Source organism: Bombina bombina, chromosome 2 (assembly GCF_027579735.1).
Source record: "Bombina bombina isolate aBomBom1 chromosome 2, aBomBom1.pri, whole genome shotgun sequence".
NCBI lineage: Eukaryota > Metazoa > Chordata > Amphibia > Anura > Bombinatoridae > Bombina > Bombina bombina.
The window spans coordinates 1,088,828,009-1,088,851,506 of record NC_069500.1 but is presented as its reverse complement, the minus strand read 5'-3'; the positions used below and the strand labels follow the sequence as shown (position 1 = coordinate 1,088,851,506).

Here is a 23,498-nt window from a genome sequence, read left to right as displayed (position 1 = left end):
CCTCCGCCCTTATCAGCCTATCTGATGACCAAAGATTTGTCACCATTACTACGTTATTATGTAGTAATAGTTTATTAATTTTTTCTCTACAATTATTTCATGGTAGCTCATTTGGTGTGGTTTTATGATTCACTTTTTGTGATTTATTAATTCTTCATTATTTCTATCACATATATTTAATTTAGATTTATTAACTTTTTTCAATTCATGTAGGTATTGTCCGCAGAGCTATTATGTTATTATATGAGCACAGTATTTATGGGGACATTTGTGCTCCTTATTTCAGTGTAGGTAGCATTTATTAGTATTTTCACTTGAGTAATTTTTTGATCATAGTTTTAGTTAGGGGATTAGCATTATCATTCTATTATCATCATTGTATTTTACATAATTTTTCTACCAAAGGAGACGGTTATTCATTTATATAGTATTTACATTTTAAACCAAATGTTTTTTAGTTCACGAGTTCCACATAATCACTTTCACATAAGATTTAATAAATTAATACAATTATTCTTTTTTTAGCATTCAAAATATGTATTAAATATGTGTTATATATATTGTGGTTTAGATTAATTTTAGATTAACTATCATTTTCATGAGTTTACATAAATGGGGAGTGTTAGAGCTAGCTCGATATGAAAGATTAGGCTGGGATTTCCCTTGCTCACATTTTCACTGTTGCCTTTAACATGACGTCACCAGTTTTACTTTCATACAGCTGATTGGCAAAAGATATTTTCACATGAGTTACCGATTTTCACAGTGGATCATATATGAGTTTTTATTTATGATAGTATCATTGTTTTTTTCACATCACAAAGACAATATAGAGGTGTGCTCACATTAACCATTTTATCACAAAAAACTTTTGTATGTTGCAGTTAAATTAACTCTGTGTTCCATCTTCTGCGATACGTACACACCCACTATTTGGGGGACAGAGATTGGTAGTTGGGTGTACTCCCAGTAGGGGAGGAGCTGACAAATGTTTGGTAGCGTGCAACTACAAAAGCCGGGTAAGAACTTACAACCACTGGGGGCTAAATAAAGATATCAAAATAGCAGCCTTTATTTGACATTAATAGGATATACATTCCCACATTTTATAAAGAAAACCATAGTTAGTCATTGACACCTTACCCACACAATAGAGATATTTTCAGACACTGTCACTTTAAGTTTAGATCTAGCATAAATAGCAGCCTTTATTTAATATTAATAGGATATACATTCCCACATTTTATAAAGATAGCCATAGTTAGTCATTGACACCCTACCCACACAACAGAGGTATTTTCAGACACTGTCACTTTAAATTTAGATTTAGCATGAAGGCAATCCTTAAATAACTTTATTCGAATATTGTCCATTCATATGGGATATGTACATATTCCGAGACACTGTCACTTTAAATTCAATGTCACTTTAATACACAGATTTTTCAGATAACACCATATTCAATACCCGGATAATTTCAAATCAAATAGCTTTTATTACCCCCACACATACGGGACCCCGTTTTTCCTCATACAGTCTTTTAAAAAATATATCACATTCCAATATTGATGCACTTTTTTCAGATCCAATCAGTCCACCACATATTGAGGTAGCTCATCACTTTATAGTTTACACATGAGGTATATACACACATTTTTTATAATATATATTTTTCTAGACCTTATCAGGTTTAACTAATGAGGTATTTTATTATTATTTTTCCCATTTATATGGGTTACAGACAAAAAAATTTTTTATGCACTGTCACTTTAAATATATAATATTTATTAAATTTTATTATGATAGTAATTGTATAAATATACGATATTAACAATTTCACACCGGCACTTTAATATCATGTTTTTCAACATCACTTATTACCTCACTCATAAACAAAAAGTTTTTCCACAATTCCGTTTAAACATTTTATTCCATGTTATTTTATTTCTTATATCATTTTATTTCATTACATATCATATATTGTGTTCATCATTTTTTTAATGATATTGTTAAGGTTCGCTATATATAAATCATGTGAAACCTGATAATGTGGTTTAATATCTGTTATTTATCATGTAGAGATATAATCAAATCAGATCAGATACTGCCTCTCTTTGTTTCTTTGTTCATAGAGATTGTAACCATGGGCTTATATATAGGGACTCATATCATCACTTGTTAAACCTAGAAGCGGACTTGAAAGGGAACTTCATAACGATAATCATCCTTCCTATGATTGGCCAGGAGGAACATGTGACCGGACTAGTCTTACCCGATGTAAACACATTCACCATGCATACTTAAAAAGACTTGATTGGCTGAAGATATCATGTGATAACATAACGGACCTGAAAGGGAACTTGAAGAAAGTCAGTACTCGAATGAAGACTTAAATAAACACTTTACACGGATTGGACATTCAAGGGGATTCTCTCATTGGTTATTGTATTCCTTTTTCATGTTTATAACCAACGATTTACCAAAGTTTGATTAATTTCTAAACAAATGGCATAATATCATTTTTGCAATGCAAGGATCAGTTTGTTGGGCATAAACATTATTATATGTTGTCTGTATTTACTTTATATGAGTCCAATTTCCTGTTTAACACAGGAAATTGGAACACCAACACACCTGTATAAAATCCGGCTCCAGGAGTCACAGCATTATCCAAACTTTTACCTGCTTTTATTATTGCTCTTGATAAAAACGCTTTTGCGTTGAAACGCGTAGAGCTGAAATAAATATATGTTTTTATACAACAGGAGATTTCCTTCCTTTTTCTTTCTGCTGTGATGAGTCTGACTTACTATATCCAATAACCCAGCTGATACTTTCTTTGGAATCGCATCGCCATCATTACAGAGAGAGACACTTCTCACAAGCTGAACTCATGTTACTTAAGGAGTGAGTATACTGCACATTATTCACTGGATTTTAATACGTATATCTAGTCCTTTTCTCTCTATTATTAGAGAAAGTGATTTCTTACCAAGACCAGCGCCATCTATTTCCATTTTCCATAATTTAACTTATGCCTGATGAAACGGCTGTTGCGCCGAGAAACGCGTTGCAAAATTTCTGCTTTGTCTCACTTTAAAGAGGAATATATTAAGGTGTTTTATCGATTTGTTTCAATAAACATTTTTATTTGACACCTTTTGTTAACTACGTTCCTATGTGAGTTTTACACTGCCAAACAACTGGATCGTGCATCGCTCAGTTCCTGTTTCCAAGATCAGCTAGCTGGTTAGCTGAGATAACCAGCCTGTGTCCACAAGCACATTGGTGTGCTCTACCAAAATGTGAGTACCCTGTGCATTGTACATATGGATGTTCAGTTACCCGTGATCTACTGATACACACATGTTGGCACCTCTTTGTCTCTGAACTGTTTTTGTAGATTGAACACCTGTCAAGGAGGAAAGAAGAGTGCCACCCTTTCTATATACCTGAAGTTTTGTCTTTTGGACACTATATCCTGTGAATTTACAGCGTATCTGGATAAATACTGAAGGACTTTTTATCATTATATATTGAACTTTTTGTATTACAGTATATGTAATTATATGAGAGTCCTTGATCCATTACAGTTTTGAGTTCTTTTATTACTGTCTATATTATCATTAGTTCTAATATCTTTGTTATTCACATAGTGGGTTTAACCAATTAGCGCCCTCTTGTGTCTTAGTACACATTTTAGAAGTACCTATAACATGCAAGATTCCCGTTTATGTTTTAACTAGAGCACAGATTAAATAGTTCTATGATTGGTGAGAGGAAGTTAGTAACCATGGTTACTGATCAGCGGTTTATTTCACCTGTGCTCTTGTTAAGATATCCTAAAAATGTGATATGTTGGGGGAACTTCAGGTAATTGTGTAATTTTCTGTGTTTTGTTTATTTTACAGCATGTTTTCTAAACAGGCAGGTGCTTCACATGTGTATGCATGCGAGCTCTCCAAAACCATGTATGAGCTTGCTTGTGAGGTGGTGGCAGCCAATCATATGCAAGATGAGATCAAAATTCTGCACATGAAATCTCATGACGTGCAAATTCCTGAACATATCCCTGAAAGGTATGTATCTTAAAAGACCATTAAATAAAGTAGAATTTCATAATTAACAAATTAATAATAATAATAATAATAATAATAAGGCAATATAACAGCACTTAGTCCGACTTTCAAATGAGCACTAGATTATATTTTGACAAATTAAAAATAAATCCTTAAATATCTTTACCCTTTGTATCATGTGACAACCATCAGCCAATAACAGGCTCATGTGTATACACTGTGAACTCTTGCCCATGCTCAGTAGGGCCTGGTGTCTCAGAAAGTGTGCATATAAAAAGACTGCACAAGTTGATAAAGAAAGAAAATAAAAAAAATAAAAAATAAAAATGGAATGCTGAATTAATTTTTTACTTTAGTGTCCATTTAAGTTTTAATTTTAAACAACCGATAGCAGAATCACTATTTGATGTAACATCTAATACAAAAACAAGTAATGTTCCTGGATATCTCTTCATATTCCATATTTTCATCCAAAGAAGAAGTACATATGTGACGAGTTTAAAATGTAGAATCAGTGATTTAAATAGACACTCAAATCAAAATGAAACTTTCATGATTAAAGTGATTGTAAACTTTAACAAATTAAAGCCCAGTATCAAATAATACTCTTAAAAACAGGGGCACTTTAATTCATTAAAGTTTTACAATGATGCTTATTTTTTTTTTTTTAAATAATTACCTTTGGCAGTGGTCTCAAAGTACAGACGCCCGGGGCAAAATGGGGCCCTCAAGATAATTTCATCTGGCCCTCCCTTGTTTAATAGGTAAACAATTACTTTGAGCTGTCATTTTTTTTAGGGTTCTGAGAGGTGTAACTAGTTGATATTCTATATAGACACTCACAAGATAAATATAAGGACAAAGCATCCAGTGTAGACTCCTACCACACACTGTGTTGGGTAAAGGTCACTTTTTACGTTGCTATACAGTTCCAAGATGATCTCTTCACTTGGTACTCAGAAGATAAATATACAACTGTGTATGTCTATTGTGGCCTACATCTCCCACTTTTCACTACTACTTGGATAAATGTCACTTCCATTTCCTAGTATATCCAGTTTCGGAGCACTTACTCAGTTCAAGCGGCCCCATGAGAGGATGACACTTGGCAAGTAGCCCCCAAATACTTTGAGTTTGATACCCCTGCGTTATGGTAAACATAACGCCAATCCTACTCCCACATCTGCTGCTTTCTTTAGCAGATCGATGATGAATCCGGCTTCCTCCAATTGTTGCGTTACCTCACAAGCTGGATGCCAAAAGGGACACACAATGATTGGAGAAAGCCGGATTTGTCATCGATCTGCTAAAGAAAGCAGAAGAAGATACGGGTGGAGGATCAGTGTTATGTTTACCATAACACAAAGGTAAGTATTTTTAAAATTAAGCATCATTGTAAACTTTAATGAATTAAAATACCCCTGTTTTTAAGAGTATTATTTGAAACTGGGCTTTAATTCGTTAAATGTTACAGTCACTTTAAGATAGAGCATACAATTCTGAATAACTTTTCATTTCACTTCCATTATCTAAATGAGCACAATTTTTTTTATATGCACACTTTGAGGCACGAGCATATGCAAGATTCACAGAATATATGTGTATGCATTTTGTGATTGGCTTATGACTATAGAACTAACTTTAAACTTAGTGCTTTTGGATTATCTATTTATTCTGCATTTACTGATAGTGCTTTTCCATTATGTTTATTGGTCCTTTTTTACATCCTATTGCAATCAATAATACGTTTTCCAAGTAGGACTTTTAGTTGTATCTCCATTCATTTTTTTTTAATAAACAAACTAAAAAAATAATATAGAATAAGCAGGTTTAGTTGGCTTATTTCTATTAATTGAAAAATATAATTTCAAACTGCTTGTGTCCTCAGTTCTAAAGGGAACTTGATCATTGTTAAAGGAAACAGATTAGATCCGTGTCTGGTATTTGCTTTCTCCGCCTGTGTAAAACCATTTAAAGGGACAGTCTAATCTAAATTAAACTTTCACGATTCAGACAAAGCATGCAATTTTAAACAACTTTTGTTGAAAGCTAAACCTAGGTAGGCTCATATGCAAATTTCTAAGCCCTGAAAAGCCACCTCTTATCTTAGTGCTTTTTGACAGTTTTTCACAGCGCTATTTCATATAGATAGCGGTGTACTCACTCCCGTGGAGTTATTTATGAGTCGGCACTAAATGGGCAAAAAAGGCAAGTCTGTCTAAAGAACTGAGATAAGAGACAGTCTGCAGAGGCTTAGATGCAAGGTAATCACAGAGATAAAAAGCATATTAATATAATGTGTTGGTTATGCAAAATTGGGGAATGGGTAATAAAGGGACTATATCTTTTAAACAATAAACATTCTGTAGTAGACTGTCCCTTTAACTGAAAAGTTAACTCTTCCCAAATAATCAGACTTTTACACATTTTAATGAGACATGTACCTAAATGATTCTATCATGTATCTGTATAGTATTTCAAGGGAAAATAAACATTTTATAAAAGTTTGCTGCAATAAAATCCACAGCAATATGTAATACCTTTTTAAATAGTGTTGAAATGTATAGTATTATTTAAAAAATTACCTCCAAATGTCATCACCTGCTGGTGCCCGCCCCCTGGGCCAAAGCAGCTGTTTTATTTTGATGCACTGTTTGCACAGCTGAGACCTGTGACAGGTGGAGTAAAGTGTGAGCGTGCTGATGAGAGAGAATTGGTGTAAGCTGTTGTCTTCAGATTGGCTGAACCACTTGCTGCTAATTAAAATAAAACGTTTCAGCCAAAAGGAGGAGCCGGGGGAATCAGCTGGAGATCAAATTTGGAGATAATTTTTAAAACATACCACACATGTTAATGCTAGTTTATGATGTATTACATATTACTGTCCCTGAGGATTATATTGCATCAAACCTTCTGACATTTACTGTCTTTTATAAATATTTTTTTAAAGCATTTAGAACCGTCATTTTGTTAGAAAAATATGCAATGTTTTGCAGTCCCAGTGCACACCCCTTGAAAAGCTGGTTGACTCTTGTTTATCTTATTTCCTTTGATGTGGCCAAGTAGGGACAGATATAAACAATCTTCTGCGCATATCAGCCAATCACTGTGCAGCATGTTGGAGTGCCAGGGCTCTGCATTCCATAGATTGCACTTTATCATTTCTCTTGGGGGGTGGAAACGCTACAGTTTTCCTAGTTAAATTACTATAAAAGCAGGCTAAATAAATCATGGAAGTGCATTGCAAAGATTTTTTTTTAATTATGCACAATTAAACTAATTTATAGGGAATTGAATTTTGAGTTTAAAGGGAAACTAAAGTCAAAATTAAATGTTCATGATTAAGATAGAGCATACAATTTTAAATAACTTTCCAATATACTTTGAATATCTCATTTGTTTTATTTCTTTTTTGACATGATGAGTCCACGGCCTGCCCTGTTTTTGTAGACAGGTTATGGGTTTTTGTTAACTTCAGACACCTCTGCACTTTGGCTTTTCCTTTCTCTTCCTGATCGAATGACTGGAATGGGAGGGAAGGGAGGAGCTATTTAACAGCTCTGCTGTGGTGCTCTTTGCCGCCTCCTGCTGACCAGGAGGAGAATATCCCATTAGTAATTGAGGTGATCCATGGACTCATTGTGTCAAAAAGAAATACATTTATCAGGTAAGCATAAATTTTGTTTCTTTTGTTAAAAAGCATAGCTAGGTAGGCTCAGGTTTAGCAAGGAGGCCACAGCAATGAAAAGGGACTTTTAACAAACCTTTTTAAAACTCATGACTGAAGGTCCCATTTATTTTTTTTGTGCTGGTAAATCCTAGCGTTTTTGAAACCATACTCATATACTAAATCACTTGCAGCATAACTGTAAAAAGCTGACATGAAAATATCCCCTGAACATATCTATGTAAAAAGGAAAATGATGTTACCTCACAATTACTTCAGCTCACTATATAAAGTGCTGTGTGAACAGTTATACTTCAGCTGCTATCTAGCTATAAGTTGAAAATAAAAAAACAGGCAATCGGCAGTAGCAGTGCTGAGGTCATGCGTTGCTTTGCTCTGATCTCATAGTAATAAATTTTTTTTATATATATATATATATATACTTAGAATTGTCTTTAAATTCTTTTTAAAAGGGATGTACGATTACCTTGTTGAGAGCATTAATCTTTTATGTATTTATTTATGCTTTATTGCAGGGTTTCATTGGTTGTCACAGAGACAGTAGACGCTGGCCTGTTTGGTGAAGGTATTGTTGAGAGTCTCATACACGCATGGAAAAACTTACTTTTACCACCAAAGGTTAGAAAACAAATGCTTTTTTTTCAACTGTTATACTTTATAGGAAAGACATTACTGTAAATGAACCATTTAAGAAATCTATTGTTTGCATTGAATGCACAGCCATACGTTTTTAGTTAAAAGCTATTTTGCATTATACTGAATTATGCAACATGTTATAGTAATTATTTTTAATATGCACCTAACCCACTGTGAGCCTGCACTGGCATTCAGTACAGGAGACAAGTGTACATGCACTGAATCACCATATTGGTTACAGGTCACATGCATGTGAAAATACACTCTAGCTGTACATGAAATAGCCTGATGTAACTTTGTGATGGTTATGGGCCCCAGAAGTATATGCTCCTAGGGTGCTGGGTGGTGATTATCACTAGCAGAGAGAGTGGTTCTGTATGGGTGGGGCTGCTGTGCATTACATTTATGTCACTAGCAGAGAGAGTGGTTCTGTATGGGTGGGGCTGCTGTGCATTACATTTATGTCACTAGCAGAGAGAGTGGTTCTGTATGGGTGGGGCTGCTGTGCATTACATTTATGTCACTAGCAGAGAGAGTGGTTCTGTATGGGTGGGGCTGCTGTGCATTACGTTTGTCACTAGCAGAGAGAGTGGTTCTGTATGGGTGGGGCTGCTGTGCATTACATTTATGTCACTAGCAGAGAGAGTGGTTCTGTATGGGTTGGTCTGCTGTGAATTACATTTATGTCACTAGCAGAGAGAGTGGTTCTGTATGGGTGGGGTTGCTGTGCATTACAATTGTCACTAGCCAGAGAGAGTGGTTCTATATGGGTGGGGCTGCTGTGCATTACATTTTTCACTAGCAGAGAGAGTGGTTCTATATGGGTTGGGCTGCTGTACATTACATTTATGTCACTAGCAGAGAGAGTGGTTCTATATGGGTTGGTCTGCTGTGAATTACATTTATGTCACTAGCAGAGAGAGTGGTTCTGTATGGGTGGAACTGCTGTGCATTACATTTGTCACTAGCAGAGAGAGTGGTTCTGTATGGGTGGGGCTGCTGTGCATTACGTTTGTCACTAGCAGAGAGAGTGGTTCTGTATGGGTGGGGCTGCTGTGCATTACATTTATGTCACTAGCAGAGAGAGTGGTTCTGTATGGGTTGGTCTGCTGTGAATTACATTTATGTCACTAGCAGAGAGAGTGGTTCTGTATGGGTGGAACTGCTGTGCATTACATTTGTCACTAGCAGAGAGAGTGGTTCTGTATGGGTGGGGCTGCTGTGCATTAAGTTTGTCACTAGCAGAGAGAGTGGTTCTGTATGGGTGGGGCTGCTGTGCATTACATTTATGTCACTAGCAGAGAGAGTGGTTCTGTATGGGTTGGTCTGCTGTGAATTACATTTATGTCACTAGCTGAGAGAGTGGTTCTGTATGGGAGGAACTGCTGTGCATTACATTTGTCACTAGCAGAGAGAGTGGTTCTGTATGGATGGGGCTGCTGTGCATTACATTTGTCACTAGCAGAGAGAGTGGTTCTGTATGGGTTGGGCTGCTGTGCATTACATTTATGTGACTAGCAGAGAGAGTTGTTCTGTATGGGTGGGGCTGCTGTGCATTACATTTATTTCACTAGCAGAGAGTGGTTCTGTATGGGTGGGGCTGCTGTGCATTACGTTTGTCACTAGCAGAGAGAGTGGTTCTGTATGGGTGGGGCTGCTGTGCATTACATTTATGTCACTAGCAGAGAGAGTGGTTCTGTATGGGTTGGTCTGCTGTGAATTACATTTATGTCACTAGCAGAGAGAGTGGTTCTGTATGGGTGGGGTTGCTGTGCATTACAATTGTCACTAGCCAGAGAGAGTGGTTCTATATGGGTGGGGCTGCTGTGCATTACATTTTTCACTAGCAGAGAGAGTGGTTCTATATGGGTTGGGCTGCTGTACATTACATTTATGTCACTAGCAGAGAGAGTGGTTCTATATGGGTTGGTCTGCTGTGAATTACATTTATGTCACTAGCAGAGAGAGTGGTTCTGTATGGGTGGAACTGCTGTGCATTACATTTGTCACTAGCAGAGAGAGTGGTTCTGTATGGGTGGGGCTGCTGTGCATTACGTTTGTCACTAGCAGAGAGAGTGGTTCTGTATGGGTGGGGCTGCTGTGCATTACATTTATGTCACTAGCAGAGAGAGTGGTTCTGTATGGGTTGGTCTGCTGTGAATTACATTTATGTCACTAGCAGAGAGAGTGGTTCTGTATGGGTGGAACTGCTGTGCATTACATTTGTCACTAGCAGAGAGAGTGGTTCTGTATGGGTGGGGCTGCTGTGCATTAAGTTTGTCACTAGCAGAGAGAGTGGTTCTGTATGGGTGGGGCTGCTGTGCATTACATTTATGTCACTAGCAGAGAGAGTGGTTCTGTATGGGTTGGTCTGCTGTGAATTACATTTATGTCACTAGCTGAGAGAGTGGTTCTGTATGGGAGGAACTGCTGTGCATTACATTTGTCACTAGCAGAGAGAGTGGTTCTGTATGGATGGGGCTGCTGTGCATTACATTTGTCACTAGCAGAGAGAGTGGTTCTGTATGGGTTGGGCTGCTGTGCATTACATTTATGTGACTAGCAGAGAGAGTTGTTCTGTATGGGTGGGGCTGCTGTGCATTACATTTATTTCACTAGCAGAGAGTGGTTCTGTATGGGTGGGGCTGCCGTGCATTACATTTATGTCACTAGCAGAGAGAGTGTATGGGTGGGGCTGCTGTGCATTACATTTATGTCGCTAGCAGAGAGAGAGTGGTTCTGTATGAGTGGGACTGCTGTGCATTACATTTGTCACTAGCAGAGAGAGTGGTTCTGTATGGGTTGGGCTGCTGTGCATTACATTTATTTCACTAGCAGAGAGTGGTTCTGTATGGGTGGGGCTGCTGTGCATTACATTTGTCACTAGCAGAGAGAGTGGTTCTGTATGGGTTGGGCTGCTGTGCATTACATTTATGTGACTAGCAGAGAGAGTGGTTCTGTATGGGTGGGGCTGCTGTGCATTACATGTATTTCACTAGCAGAGAGTGGTTCTGTATGGGTGGGGCTGCCGTGCATTACATTTATGTCGCTAGCAGAGAGAGAGTGGTTCTGTATGAGTGGGACTGCTGTGCATTACATTTGTCACTAGCAGAGAGAGTGGTTCTGTATGGGTTGGGCTGCTGTGCATTACATGTATTTCACTAGCAGAGAGAGTGTATGGATGGGGCTGCTGTGCATTACATTTATTATAAAAAATATACCAAACATCACAATCAAAGAAAATGTGAATATAAATGTGATGATTCTAAAAAGAACCCAAAACAAAAGTTCATATAAGGATATGTATTTTTCCTTGTGCAGACTTTTGTATCTCTTGTGTCTTTTCTGTCCTTGAAGATTTCTCAAAGGAAGGGAGAGAGAAATAGCAACATAGTGTAATTCTGTGATGGTTATCAACAATGTATCAGGTTTGTGGCCAAAAGCCTACTCACATGTACTTGAGCTTACGACCAAGCTCAGGGGAATGCGCACACCCACTTTATACTGGTGGGTAAACAGTACTCTCACAATGAATATGATATAAAAATATTTATTTAAAATGTAATAAAAATGTCACAAATGCGATATACAACACCTTATACAGAGGTTAATAGAGCCTTATATCTTGATATTGCTCACAAAAGTCAACTCCTACTGCAGGATGTCAGTGGATTCAGGCAGCAGAAATTTAACGCTGCACTGATCACCTTAAACCAAATGGGAGTGGCTCCTCCTACAAGTGTGACCGCAAGTGTATAGACGCCCAGGAGAGTAGAGAAATCCAACGATCGTTTCGCTTAGCAGCTTTTTCAAGGATATAAAGTGCGCATGTCCATAGGTCCTTATATACCAGTCTCTTGTGTTTAAAACGGATATCCAGATTTTTCTGTTACCATTTTGGAAAAGAGCATAGGTATCTTCCGTAAGGTCAGATGAGATTAATTTCTATTTGCAGTTATTTAAGGAAAACACCAATGTATACTTCTTGATTTACTTAACATATTGCCATCAAAATAAACTATATTTAATGGGAGATCGCAAAACCAAATCTTAGTAAATTGTGCCCCCTCTTAAAATCCGATACACCAGATATGATGTGCCTTTCATACAAACTGTTTAACTTATGATATCTTTTATTCTTTATGTCAGTGTTATGTTAGTCAAATCAATTGCTGTCATTTATATATCTTACTCCTTATGTTTATTTTAATTCTAATCCCGTATCGCTTAATTTGGTGCTGTACTTTTGCCCCAAGTTACAGAAGCCTTTTACATTACTATATACAACTTTTTTGAAAAACAATAAAGATTATGGCATATTCAGATACTAAATTTAATGTAGCATAAGATTTAAGATTACTACTGTAAAAAATGGTGCAGTTCAAAATCTTTGTTTAAACCATTAGGTATAAAAGTATCCATAGTATGAATCCATTTCATTTCTAGGCATCCTAACTGGTTCTGTATATCGCCACCTCTCCAGTCTTGTTCAATTTTTCTTATCCCTAGAAATTCTAGATCGCCAACTTTCCTTTTGTGTACCCTATCAAAATGTGCTGACAGTGTGTGGTTCTGATATCCCTTTTCAATATTATAGATATGTTCATTTAGCCTAGTTCTAAGGAGCCTAGAAGTGCGGCCTATATAAATAAGATTACATGAACAGCGCAATAAATAAATTACATTCTTGCTGTTACACGTAATGAATTGATTTATCTCATATACTTTTTTGTAGTCCGCTGAATGAAACTTATTACATAATTTTGTTGTTTTTTTTCATTCTCTGACATGCATTACAAAAAGAACACTTTCTAAACCCTATCTGAGGAGTGGGCAGCCAATTCTTGGCAGATGATACACTCTGTTTGTTCTTTATGTTATTTGTATGTGATAGCTGTAATCTTAAATTAGGAACCTTTCTAAACATAATGTTTGGACCTTCCCCAAGGAGTTCAGTTAATCCTGAATCTCTAGTGAGGATGCCCCAATGTCTATGAATAATATTTCTTAATTCATAACTTTGTGTACTGTGCTTAAAAATTAGTCTATTTGCCAAATCCTTATTTTTATCCTTATAATCTTGTATATTTTTATTCTTATATTTTAATAATTCAATTCTATCCATACTTTTAACTTCCTCTATTTTTTCCTCCAAAAAACTATCTGAATAATTTTTTTCCAGGAAACGTATTTTCAAGACTTGAGATTGGGTTTGGTAATCAGATATTTCCTTGCAATTACGTCTTAACCTAACAAATTGTCCTTTGGGGACATTTGTCAACCAGCGGCGCTGATGGCAGCTGTTAAGATTAATGTAATTATTTACATCTATACTTTTGAAATGATTCCTAGACATAATAGAATTATCCTTAATATATATTTCCAAGTCTAGGAATTCTATTTTTTCTTTACTATACTTCCAAGTTAAGGATACTTGGAACTCATTATTCTTCAGATATTCCATAAACTCAACAAGTTGAACCTCACTACCTGACCATATCAGGAACAGGTCATCTATATAGCGGCGATAGGACACCAGATATTGCGCCCAGGGGGAGTTGTATATATAATTATTCTCCCAATTAGCCATATAAAGATTGGTATAACTGGGAGCAAATCTGGAGCCCATCGCCGTCCCGCTAGTCTGAAGGTAGTATGTTTTATTGAAGTATAACAAAATTATGCCAGAGAGAGTGGTTCTGTATGGGTGGGGCTGCTGTGAATTACGTTTGTCACTACCAGAGAGTGGTTATGTATGGGTGGCGCTACTGTGCATTACATTTATGTCACTAGCAGAGAGAGAGTGGTTCTGTATGAGTGGGACTGCTGTGCATTACATTTATGCCACTAGCAGACGGAGTGGTTCTCTATGGGTGGGACTGCTGTGCATTACATTTATGTCACTAGCAGAGAGAGTGGTTCTGTATGGGTCGGTCTGCTGTGCATTACATTTATGTGACTAGCAGAGAGAGTGGTTCTGTATGGGTTGGTCTGCTGTGCATTACATTTATGTCACTAGCAGAGAGAGTGGTACTGTATGGGTTGGTCTGCTGTGCATTACATTTATGTCACTAGCAGAGAGAGTGGTTCTTTATGGGTGTGGCTGCTGTGCATTACATTTGTCACTAACAGAGAGTGGTTCTGTATGGGTGGGGCTGCTGTGCATTACATTTATGTCACTACCAGAGAATGGTTCTGTATGGGTGGGGCTGCTGTGCATTACATTTGTCACTAGCAGAGAGAGTGGTTCTGTATGGGTGGGGCTGCTGTTCATTACATTTGTCACTAGCAGAGAGAGTGGTTCTGTATGGGTGGGGCTGCTGTGCATTACATTTATGTCACTAGCAGAGAGGGGTTCTGTATGGGTGGGGCTGCTGTGCATTACATTTGTCACTACCAGAGAGTGTTTCTGTATGGGTGGGGCTGCTGTGCATTACATTTATGTGACTAGCAGATTGAGTGGTTCTGTATGGGTTGGTCTGCTGTGCATTACATTTATGTCACTAGCAGAGAGAGTGGTTCTTTATGGGTGGGGCTGCTGTGCATTTCATTTGTCACTACCAGAGAGTGGTTCTGTATGGGTGGGGCTGCTGTGCATTACATTTATGTCACTAGCAGAGAGAGTGGTTCTATATGGGTGGGGCTGCTATATGGGGTAAGTGCTAAATTTTATTTACTCATGGACACTAGATAACGTTATCCCTAGGAGTGAGGATAAATTATTGGGCAGTTTCTGCAGGGAAGAGTGTTATGCATGACATGATGTCCCTGCTCCCAACGGCTTGCATTATTATAAATAGCAGCTGACAGGGAGGTTTACCCTACTTCTTCAGCACGGGGGTGTTATACATGATGGTACTTGTCCCTACTCCCAACGGCCTACATTAAGAATAGCAACCGACAGGGAGGTTTACCCTACTTCTTCAGCTTGAGGGTGTTTTACATGATGGTACATGTCCCTGCTCCCAACGGCTTACATTATTAAGAATAGCAGCCGACAGGTAGGTTTACCCTATTTCAGTATGAAAGTGTTATGCATGGTGGTACAGGTCTCGGCTCCCACCGGCTTATATTACTAGGATTAGCAGCCAACTGGGAGGTTTATCCTACTTCAGCATGTCAGTGTATAGGCATGATTGGTGCATGTTCTCGCTCCCTACGACTTATATTATTGACATTAGCAGTCGATAGGGAGATTTACCCTACTTCTGACTTGAAGTGGTATTCAACTTTTCACCGCTCCCAATGACTTATATTACTTTACGAGCCGACTGGGAGGTTTGTTTTTCTTTAATGTCCATGGTGGGTGTTGGTTCTCCTGGCGGCTCCATTTTTTACAAATTTAGCCGCCCGGGAGGTTTATCTTGATACGCCCACCATGGGCGGAGCTACGATACGCGCCATTGTTTGCACGCCTTTTGTACAGTTTAATCAGAACACCAGATGTCTTTTCTACTTTGGTATGGCATTCACCAGAGAGGCTTTTCACGCTGTATGAAAGTATGTTTCTAGTGATTAGGATGTCTTCTCTGTTGCGCTATGTCATTCAACAGAGAGGCTTCGCAAGCAGGACTATAAAGTATCGTTATTGGTCAGGGTGCCTTCTCTGTTGCGTTATGTCATTCAACAGAGAGGCTTCGCAAGCAGCACTATAAAATATCGTTAGTGGTCAGGGTGCCTTCTCTGCTGCGATAAGGTAATACAGCAGAGAGGTTTCACAAGCACGCAGTACTTAAGAGTGTTTATAGTACTCTGGATGCCTACTAATTGTTAGTGTCCCATCCGGTGGCAGACAGACTCCTCTAGGATTAGCTGAAGTCTATGGATATCTGTATCATACGTTTAATAAAGTAGTGCATTTATCATTTAAAGGCACACAAACCATACATTTTTGATATTCAAATGGTGATGCCAGATGTTTCAAGAGGCCCTTTACCATATTATTTAATATATCATTTAAAGTCACAGTAATTATTGTTATGGTATTCGATTTTATTTGATAAAAAGCGAATAGGGATGTTATTTACACATTGTGTCTTTATACTAAGGTGGAACGTTCAAGGATTTTTCGGTTCTCCATGTATTAAGAGAAATCCTTTTTCAGAGTCAATATTGCCTCAGAGACTGCAGGAAGCATTCTGATGATGTTCTATATTTTCTCCTTAAGTGTCCTACAGCCTTAGCGTCCATTCAACCAGTGCCTTTTCTCTTCCTCCATGACTCCTCTTGGAGTTATCTTGCAAGACATTGCTTCCCTCTTGTGCTTTTCAGGAGCGTTGTCAGTTTTTCCCAGGCTGCAGGGAAAACTAAACATTCTGTGAGCGATCTGTCATAGTAGTTGCTATTTCAGAGGTCCCCTTTCAGATACCTGAGGAAGGGGATAATTCGGTAGCTTCTGAGGGAAAAATTTCAGGTTTTGGCGGTGTGATTTCCTCCTGCTGATACTGAAGTAGTATCTTCAGGTTTAAGCTAGTTCACTTCCGGCTATTTCTTAAGGAGGTTTTAGCTTTTTTGGAACGCCATCTTAATCGTTGTTAATTTCATGTGGTACTCAGATTGAGCTTTTGAGAGCATTACTAAGAAATGAGAGAGAAGGGATATACCCTTTTATCTACATTTCCTATATAGACAGAGAAGTTCCCTTAGCGGACCTCTCAAGGAGTCTTGGCATCACAAGGTGGAAGTTACAGTTTCCACGCTAGCCAGGAGTCTTCTATACCTATAGAGGATATTTGTCCCTTTTCAGGATCCTATGGATTATTGGGTAGTGCGTTTGCTCAAGAGGGCATCCCAGGTTGGTATTTCTACCTTTGGGGGAGCATATTAGTTCTTTGTCTGGTTCTATTTGGACAGACTCTTCCCTCAAAGAAATCCAGAATATCTGGAACCAGATATAGTAAAGAGGAGACCTCCCCTGCCTGGGAGTGATTCTTCCTGTTCAGATTCAGGAACAGAGTCTGAGACTTATTCCAATTTTAGATTTCAAGAGTCGAAACAGTACCGTCCTAGATGGAAGCTGTTCGCTCCATTTTTCTTTGATCCAAGAGGGTCAACTTATGACCAGGCTTAAAGGACGCGTATTTGCATGTTCCCAACGCTGGGATCATCACAGGTCCCTAAGGTTTGTTTCCTAGGCAGACACTTTCAGTTTGGTCCTTCCACAGCTCCCAGAATTTTTTTCAGAGTTTCTGGGTTCGCTGTTGGTGGTGCTTCAGTTATGGGGCATTACACTGGCACCCTTTCTGGACGTCATCCTGGTCCAGGCGTCATCCTTTCAATCGCAAGGAAAGAGTTTCTTGGTCCCTAATTCAAGGGTATTCTTCTGGGGAACCATAATAGATTCTATTTATATGTAGTTTTTTCTCTCGGGAGTCAGAAAATCTAGATTTTTGCTAGTTGTCTAGTCCTTCAGTCCGCTTCTCGGCCTTCAGTGGTTCAGTACATGGAGGTTCCCGGACTGATGGTAGCGGCATTGGACATCATCCCATTTACTCAGTTCCTTTTCAGACCTCTGCATTTTCTCATACTTAGATAAGGAACAGAGGTTAGGCCAATTTGTCTCCTAGAATATTTACTGGAGCAGGAGACATGGGATCCTCTTGAATGATGATTGTTCAGAGTCTGCTCTTCCTATAGACATTTTGGAAATGAGAGCGATCTTCAATGCTCTTCTGGCCTGGCTCCAGTTGGCCTCGGTCCAATTTCTCTGATTCCAATCGGAACATGTCTCAGTGGTTTACCTCAACCATCAAGAGGGAACGAGGAGTTCCTTAGCGCTGTCAGAGGTATCCAAGATTGTCCAGTGGGCGGAAGTCCACTCTTGCCATCTTTCAACGTTCCTTCTCACAGGGGTGGACTGGGAGACAGATGTCCTGAGCAGGTAGTCTTCTCGTCTGGGAGAATGGACACTCCATCCGGAATGTTTTCCCAGTCTGATTTTAAGATGGGGTCAGCCGGAATGGTTTTCATGGTATCTCGTCAGAATGTCAGGTTTACGAAGTGTGGTTTGCGGTCAGGGGATCCTCAGCCGGTAATGATAATCGCCCTGGTGGTACCTTAGTCCTTCAGTTTTGCATACCTATTTCCTCTGTTTGATCTTCTTCCTTGGGTTATTGTTCGAGTCAATAAGGACAGGATCTCGGTGATCTTCATTGCACCGGCTGGACGTCGCAGGATTTGGTATGCAGATCTGGTGGACATGTTATCCTTTCCACCTAGGAGTCTTCAGTTGAGGAAAGACCTTTTAATTCAAGGATCTTTCTTTCATAGAAAGCTAGCTTCTCTGAAGCTGACTGCTTGGAGATTGAATGCTTAACCGTATTCAAACTGGGTTTTTCAGAATCGGTCATAGAGACCATGATCCAGACTCTTAATCCTGTAACTAGAAAAATTATTTTTATCGGTTTGAATCCAAGGGCTACTCTTGGCGTAGATTTCGAATTCCTGGAATTTTGTCCTTTCGCCAAGAAGGTTTGGAGAAGGGTTTGTCGGCAAGTTCCCTAAGGGTTAATCTTGGCTTTATAATATTCAAACGTCTGGTGGATGTTCCAGATGTGCAGTTCTTTTGTCAGGCCTTAGTCAGGATCAGGCCTGTGTTAGAAACAGTTACTCCTCCATGGAGTCTTAATTTAGTTCTTAAAGGGACATTAAACTCTTTGAGATGGTAATATAAAATGATAAATTGTATATAATAAAACAACCCTGCAATATACTTTCATTATTTATTTTGTCCTCTTTGCCTGTATTTCCATTCTGAAATTGTGAGCTTTTCAGTTCCTGTTAGAAATGGAAGTGCAGAACACTGTTAAATCCAGCACAACCATTGGCTGCACACTCTAGTGACCTATTTATAACTGACCCTAATTGGCCACAGCAGAGAAGGTAACACAAGTTACAACATGGCAGCTCCCAGTGTTTTATAGACACTAAAACTTTACACTTATTTTGTCACTTTTTAAACAACTAATGAAACTTTAAAAAATACATCTATATGTTAGTCATGGACTATTCTTTTCTTTGAATGCATCATTCTATCTAGCATGTATTTAGTGTTTAATGTCCCTTTAAGGTTCCTCAGGGGGCTCCGTTTGAGCATATGCATTCCCTAGATATTAAGTTATTATATTGAAGGTTTTTATTTCTTGATGTTGTTTCTTACGCTCATAGAGTGTCAGAACTTTCGGTATTGCAGTAAGAGTCTCCTTATCTTATTTTCCATTCAGATAAGGATTTCTTCCTAAGGTTGTTTCTGATTGGAACATTAATCTGGAAATCCTTCTTCTCAGGACGACTGTCTTTTGCACAATTTGGACGTGGTCCAAGCTTTAAAGTTTTAAAGTTTTTCCTTACAGGCAACTAAAGACTTTGTCAGTCTTCTTTTTTGTTTGTGATTTTTTTCAGGAAAATGTGAGAGACAGAGAGCTACAGCAATTTCTTTCTTTTTGGCTGAAGAGTTTCATATATTTGACTTATGAGACTGTTGGACAGCAGCTTCCTGAGAGAGTTGCGGCTCATTCCATAAGAGCCGTTGCTTCCTTATGGGCATTCAATGCTGTAGATTCCGTAGAACGACTTTGCAAGGCTGCAGCTTGGTTTCCTCTTCACTTTTCTTTGAATTTGAATCTTTTGCCTCAGCTGAGGCTGTTTTTTTGGGAGAAAGGTTCTCAAGCAGCGGTGTCTTCCGTTTAGGTTCCCTGTCTTGTCCCTCCCGTATCACCTGTGTACTCTAGCTTTGGTATTGGATCCCATTAGTAATTAAGATGATCCGTGGACTCACCGTGTCATTAAAAGAAAACAAAATTTATGCTTACCTGATAAATGTATTTATTTTTTGACACGATGAGTCCACGGCCGGCCCTGTTCTTTTGAGACAGGTTATTGGGTGTTTTAAACTTCAGACACTTCTGCACCTTGGCTTTCTTCTTCCTAACTTCGGTCGAATGACTGGAGTGGGAGGGAAGGGAAGAGCTATTTAACAGCTCTGCTGTGGTGCTCTTTGCCGCCTCCTGCTGACCAGGAGGTGAATATCCCATTAATAATTAAGATGATCCGTGGACTCATTGTGTCAAAAAAGAAATACATTTATCAGGTAAGCATACATTTTGTTTTTGTGCGTGTGTATTGCATGAAGATACATTTTCTCTTTAATGCTCCTTTGATAAACATGTAGTGGTTAACTTCACATTAAACCCAAAACAAATGGTTCTGTGACTAAGATAAATAGTACAATTTGAAAAGAAAACAAAAAACAATTTACTTCTATTATCACATTTACTTTGTTTTCATAGTATTTGTTTAAGAGATACCTGGGTAGGTAGTGTGCCTGTTTTTGTGGCAGGAATCACTGCTTCCACCTATTGCTTCAGTCACGACCACGCTTCTAAACCTTCCTACCTGCTTTGATAATTAAAGTGAAAGTAAATCCTAGCGTTTTACATTTGAAACAAATAAAGGGCACTTTCGTTCATGAAGTATAAGATACTTATTATTATTATTTGATTCAATCGATCGCCGATCTTAGCTCCTACAGTAGCGCTTGGCTAAAAAATGACGTTTTCACCTCTTAGCCAATAGCCGTGCGGTCAAGCCGGATTTACCGCACGGCTATTGGCTAAGAGGTGAAAACGTCACCTCTTAGCCAAAATTTCTTTTTAGCCGTGGGCTGCTGTAGAAGCTAAGAGCGGCGATTGATTGAATCAAATACAGGAGCTATCTTATACTTCATGAATTAAAGTGCCTTTTATTTGTTTCAATAGTAAATCCTAGCGTTTGTAAAACGCTAGGATTTACTTTCACTTTAATTTGCTAATAGAAGTACATTGGAAAGTAGCTTTGTTTGGGTTTTAGATTTTATTTTTTATATTTTACACGCTATCTGAATCGTAAAAGAAAATGTTTTATGCTCCTTTAAGCTTAATTCATGTATAAACTTTCCATGCCATTTGGATCTTTCTTTTTAATCTAAGAATAAAAAAGTATATATTCTCTTAAAATAAAATATTATATATAGCAGATTGCAACAGATGGACAACATCAAATAAAAAGGGAAAAATATGAACCATTAACTTTATTTGGATAATTCCTATAAAATGTTTTTTGCACAGTATTTAGATAAAGTAAATACTTGTATGTATGTATGTATGTATGTATGTATGTGTGTGTATATAGATAGATATTATACCTTAATTTTACCAGATGTATTTGTTCTATCAGTTTTTCTGTTTTGCAGCCTAGAGAAGCAGGTATTGAAGGATATGGACAAGTTATTCCAGCAGGTGCAGTGATATACGGCATCCCAGTAGAGTGTCCAGAAATCAGAAGAAATCACAGGTGAGAACACACTGATAAATTATACAATTCTAAGAAGTTACAAATGCTTTGTTTGCTTATTCACAAGATGAATTACAAAAATAAAGGAGTTATTAGGGTAGATGATACATCTAAACTGTGTGACATTATATTAGCAGTGATTTACTAAAACCATATATGTTGCTTGAACTATAAAGTGGTGCTCTAATAAAAAAATATATTGACCAGATAATGAAACCAAATAGGAAGATATATCGGTATATTTTGTAATGTGTAACATTTGGTAGCCGTGATACATAGCTTGCAAATCCAGCTCTATGTATTGTATGTTGTTTTTCCCATCTCTAGAGTTACTGTGAATGAGGTGGCTGGTGTGAAATTAGGAGGAGAAGTGCAGTTCTGGAGCCCAGTACACAGCAATCACAGCACCGAAGAAGTAATAGAACCATATGCCACAGAACGGATGAGCAGAGTACCTGGGGGTTATAGAATGTTGGGCCAACCCTTTCAGATTATGACTGTAGATTTCAATAGTTCGCAGGTAAATTGGCTGCTACATTTCTATGAGTTACATTTAATTTTTTTTCTAGATTTTGTTCTTTGAATTGTTTCTTTTTTTTTTTTGTAACATTGTGCTGTAAGTTAACGGAAATATTTTGCATTAAATGAAATGATTTGCTGCTTATTCAAGTAGATGAAGGTAACATTAGCAGATTGTTCAGTGTAGTCCAATTTTACGGAGGTAGCCAGGATGACTGGGTTTGACTTATTTGTTGTGAAATGAATGGAAGCACTTTTTAAGGAAGGAAATCTGTCCAATGTAAAACCAGACAAATTATAGAAGTAGAGTATAAATATCTGAATGTGATGAAGGGGTGTGTTTGCCATATTCATCAGTAATATTATTGATGTTTGTTTTTTTGTATAAAATAAATTAAATGGCACTTTACAGACTGAAGCAGAAATGTGACGGTGAGAGCACTGCACTCAGTTGTGTAGAAAGAGATATCGGCTATGATAAGAGTACATAATATTCTTTATAAATATGTCAGTCATCACTAATTCTAATAGGAGATATAAAGGGCAGTATATGTGACCATTGCAAATGGGAGAAACACAGAGGTAAAGCTGCACACCAAGTGCAGTACAGTAACAGCTGGTGAGCCAGTAAGGAATGGCATAGATAATGAATATTCACCAATCGCCCCAGGAATAACATGGAAGTGTGCTGAGGGCCTGACTACCTGCATCTCTAACTCCTTTTCTTAGGTTAAAGGGATAGAGTGGTCAAATTTTAAATGTACACAGATGCATTTCAATTATAAATAGAAGCATTTATGCAATATACTTCCATTATCAAAATGCTTCAGAATTTTTTTTTATTACTGCATACGCATATATCCTGTTTTGTTTTTTGTTATGAATCTATGTATACGTAATTTTCACTTTGTCCCACAAACTCCTTCAAGAGAAGGCTTGAATATCTAATTGCTTTTGACACTATCACCCGCACATATCCTGTTAGTTTTTTATTTTAAATGGTACCGGTGTGTACTATTTTCCCTCAGGCAGCAGATGGATGAAGACTTCTGCCTGGAGGCTGATGATCTTAGCAGTTGTTACTAAGATCCAGTGCAGTTCCCACAGAATGGCTGAGGAGTACTTAAAGGGACATTCAACCCACATTTTTTCTTTTATGATTCAGATAGAGAATACCATTTTGAACAACTTTCTACTTTACTTCTATTGTCTAATTTGCTTAAATCTTTTTATGTTCTTTCCTGAAA

At 37.9% G+C, this 23,498-nt stretch overlaps 1 protein-coding gene across 2 annotated transcripts in view; it reads left to right on the top strand.

The window, feature by feature from the left end:
* Positions 1 to 23,498, top strand: part of PRMT9 (protein arginine methyltransferase 9) — a 112,138-nt gene that overhangs the window by 47,784 nt on the left and 40,856 nt on the right. For both annotated transcript variants that reach the window (XM_053703721.1, XM_053703720.1), the window contains exons 4-7: positions 3,912 to 4,079; positions 8,283 to 8,385; positions 21,632 to 21,732; positions 22,060 to 22,252. In XM_053703721.1, coding sequence (XP_053559696.1) covers positions 3,912 to 4,079; positions 8,283 to 8,385; positions 21,632 to 21,732; positions 22,060 to 22,252 — 565 coding nt within the window. The remainder of the gene's footprint in view (positions 1 to 3,911; positions 4,080 to 8,282; positions 8,386 to 21,631; positions 21,733 to 22,059; positions 22,253 to 23,498) is intronic.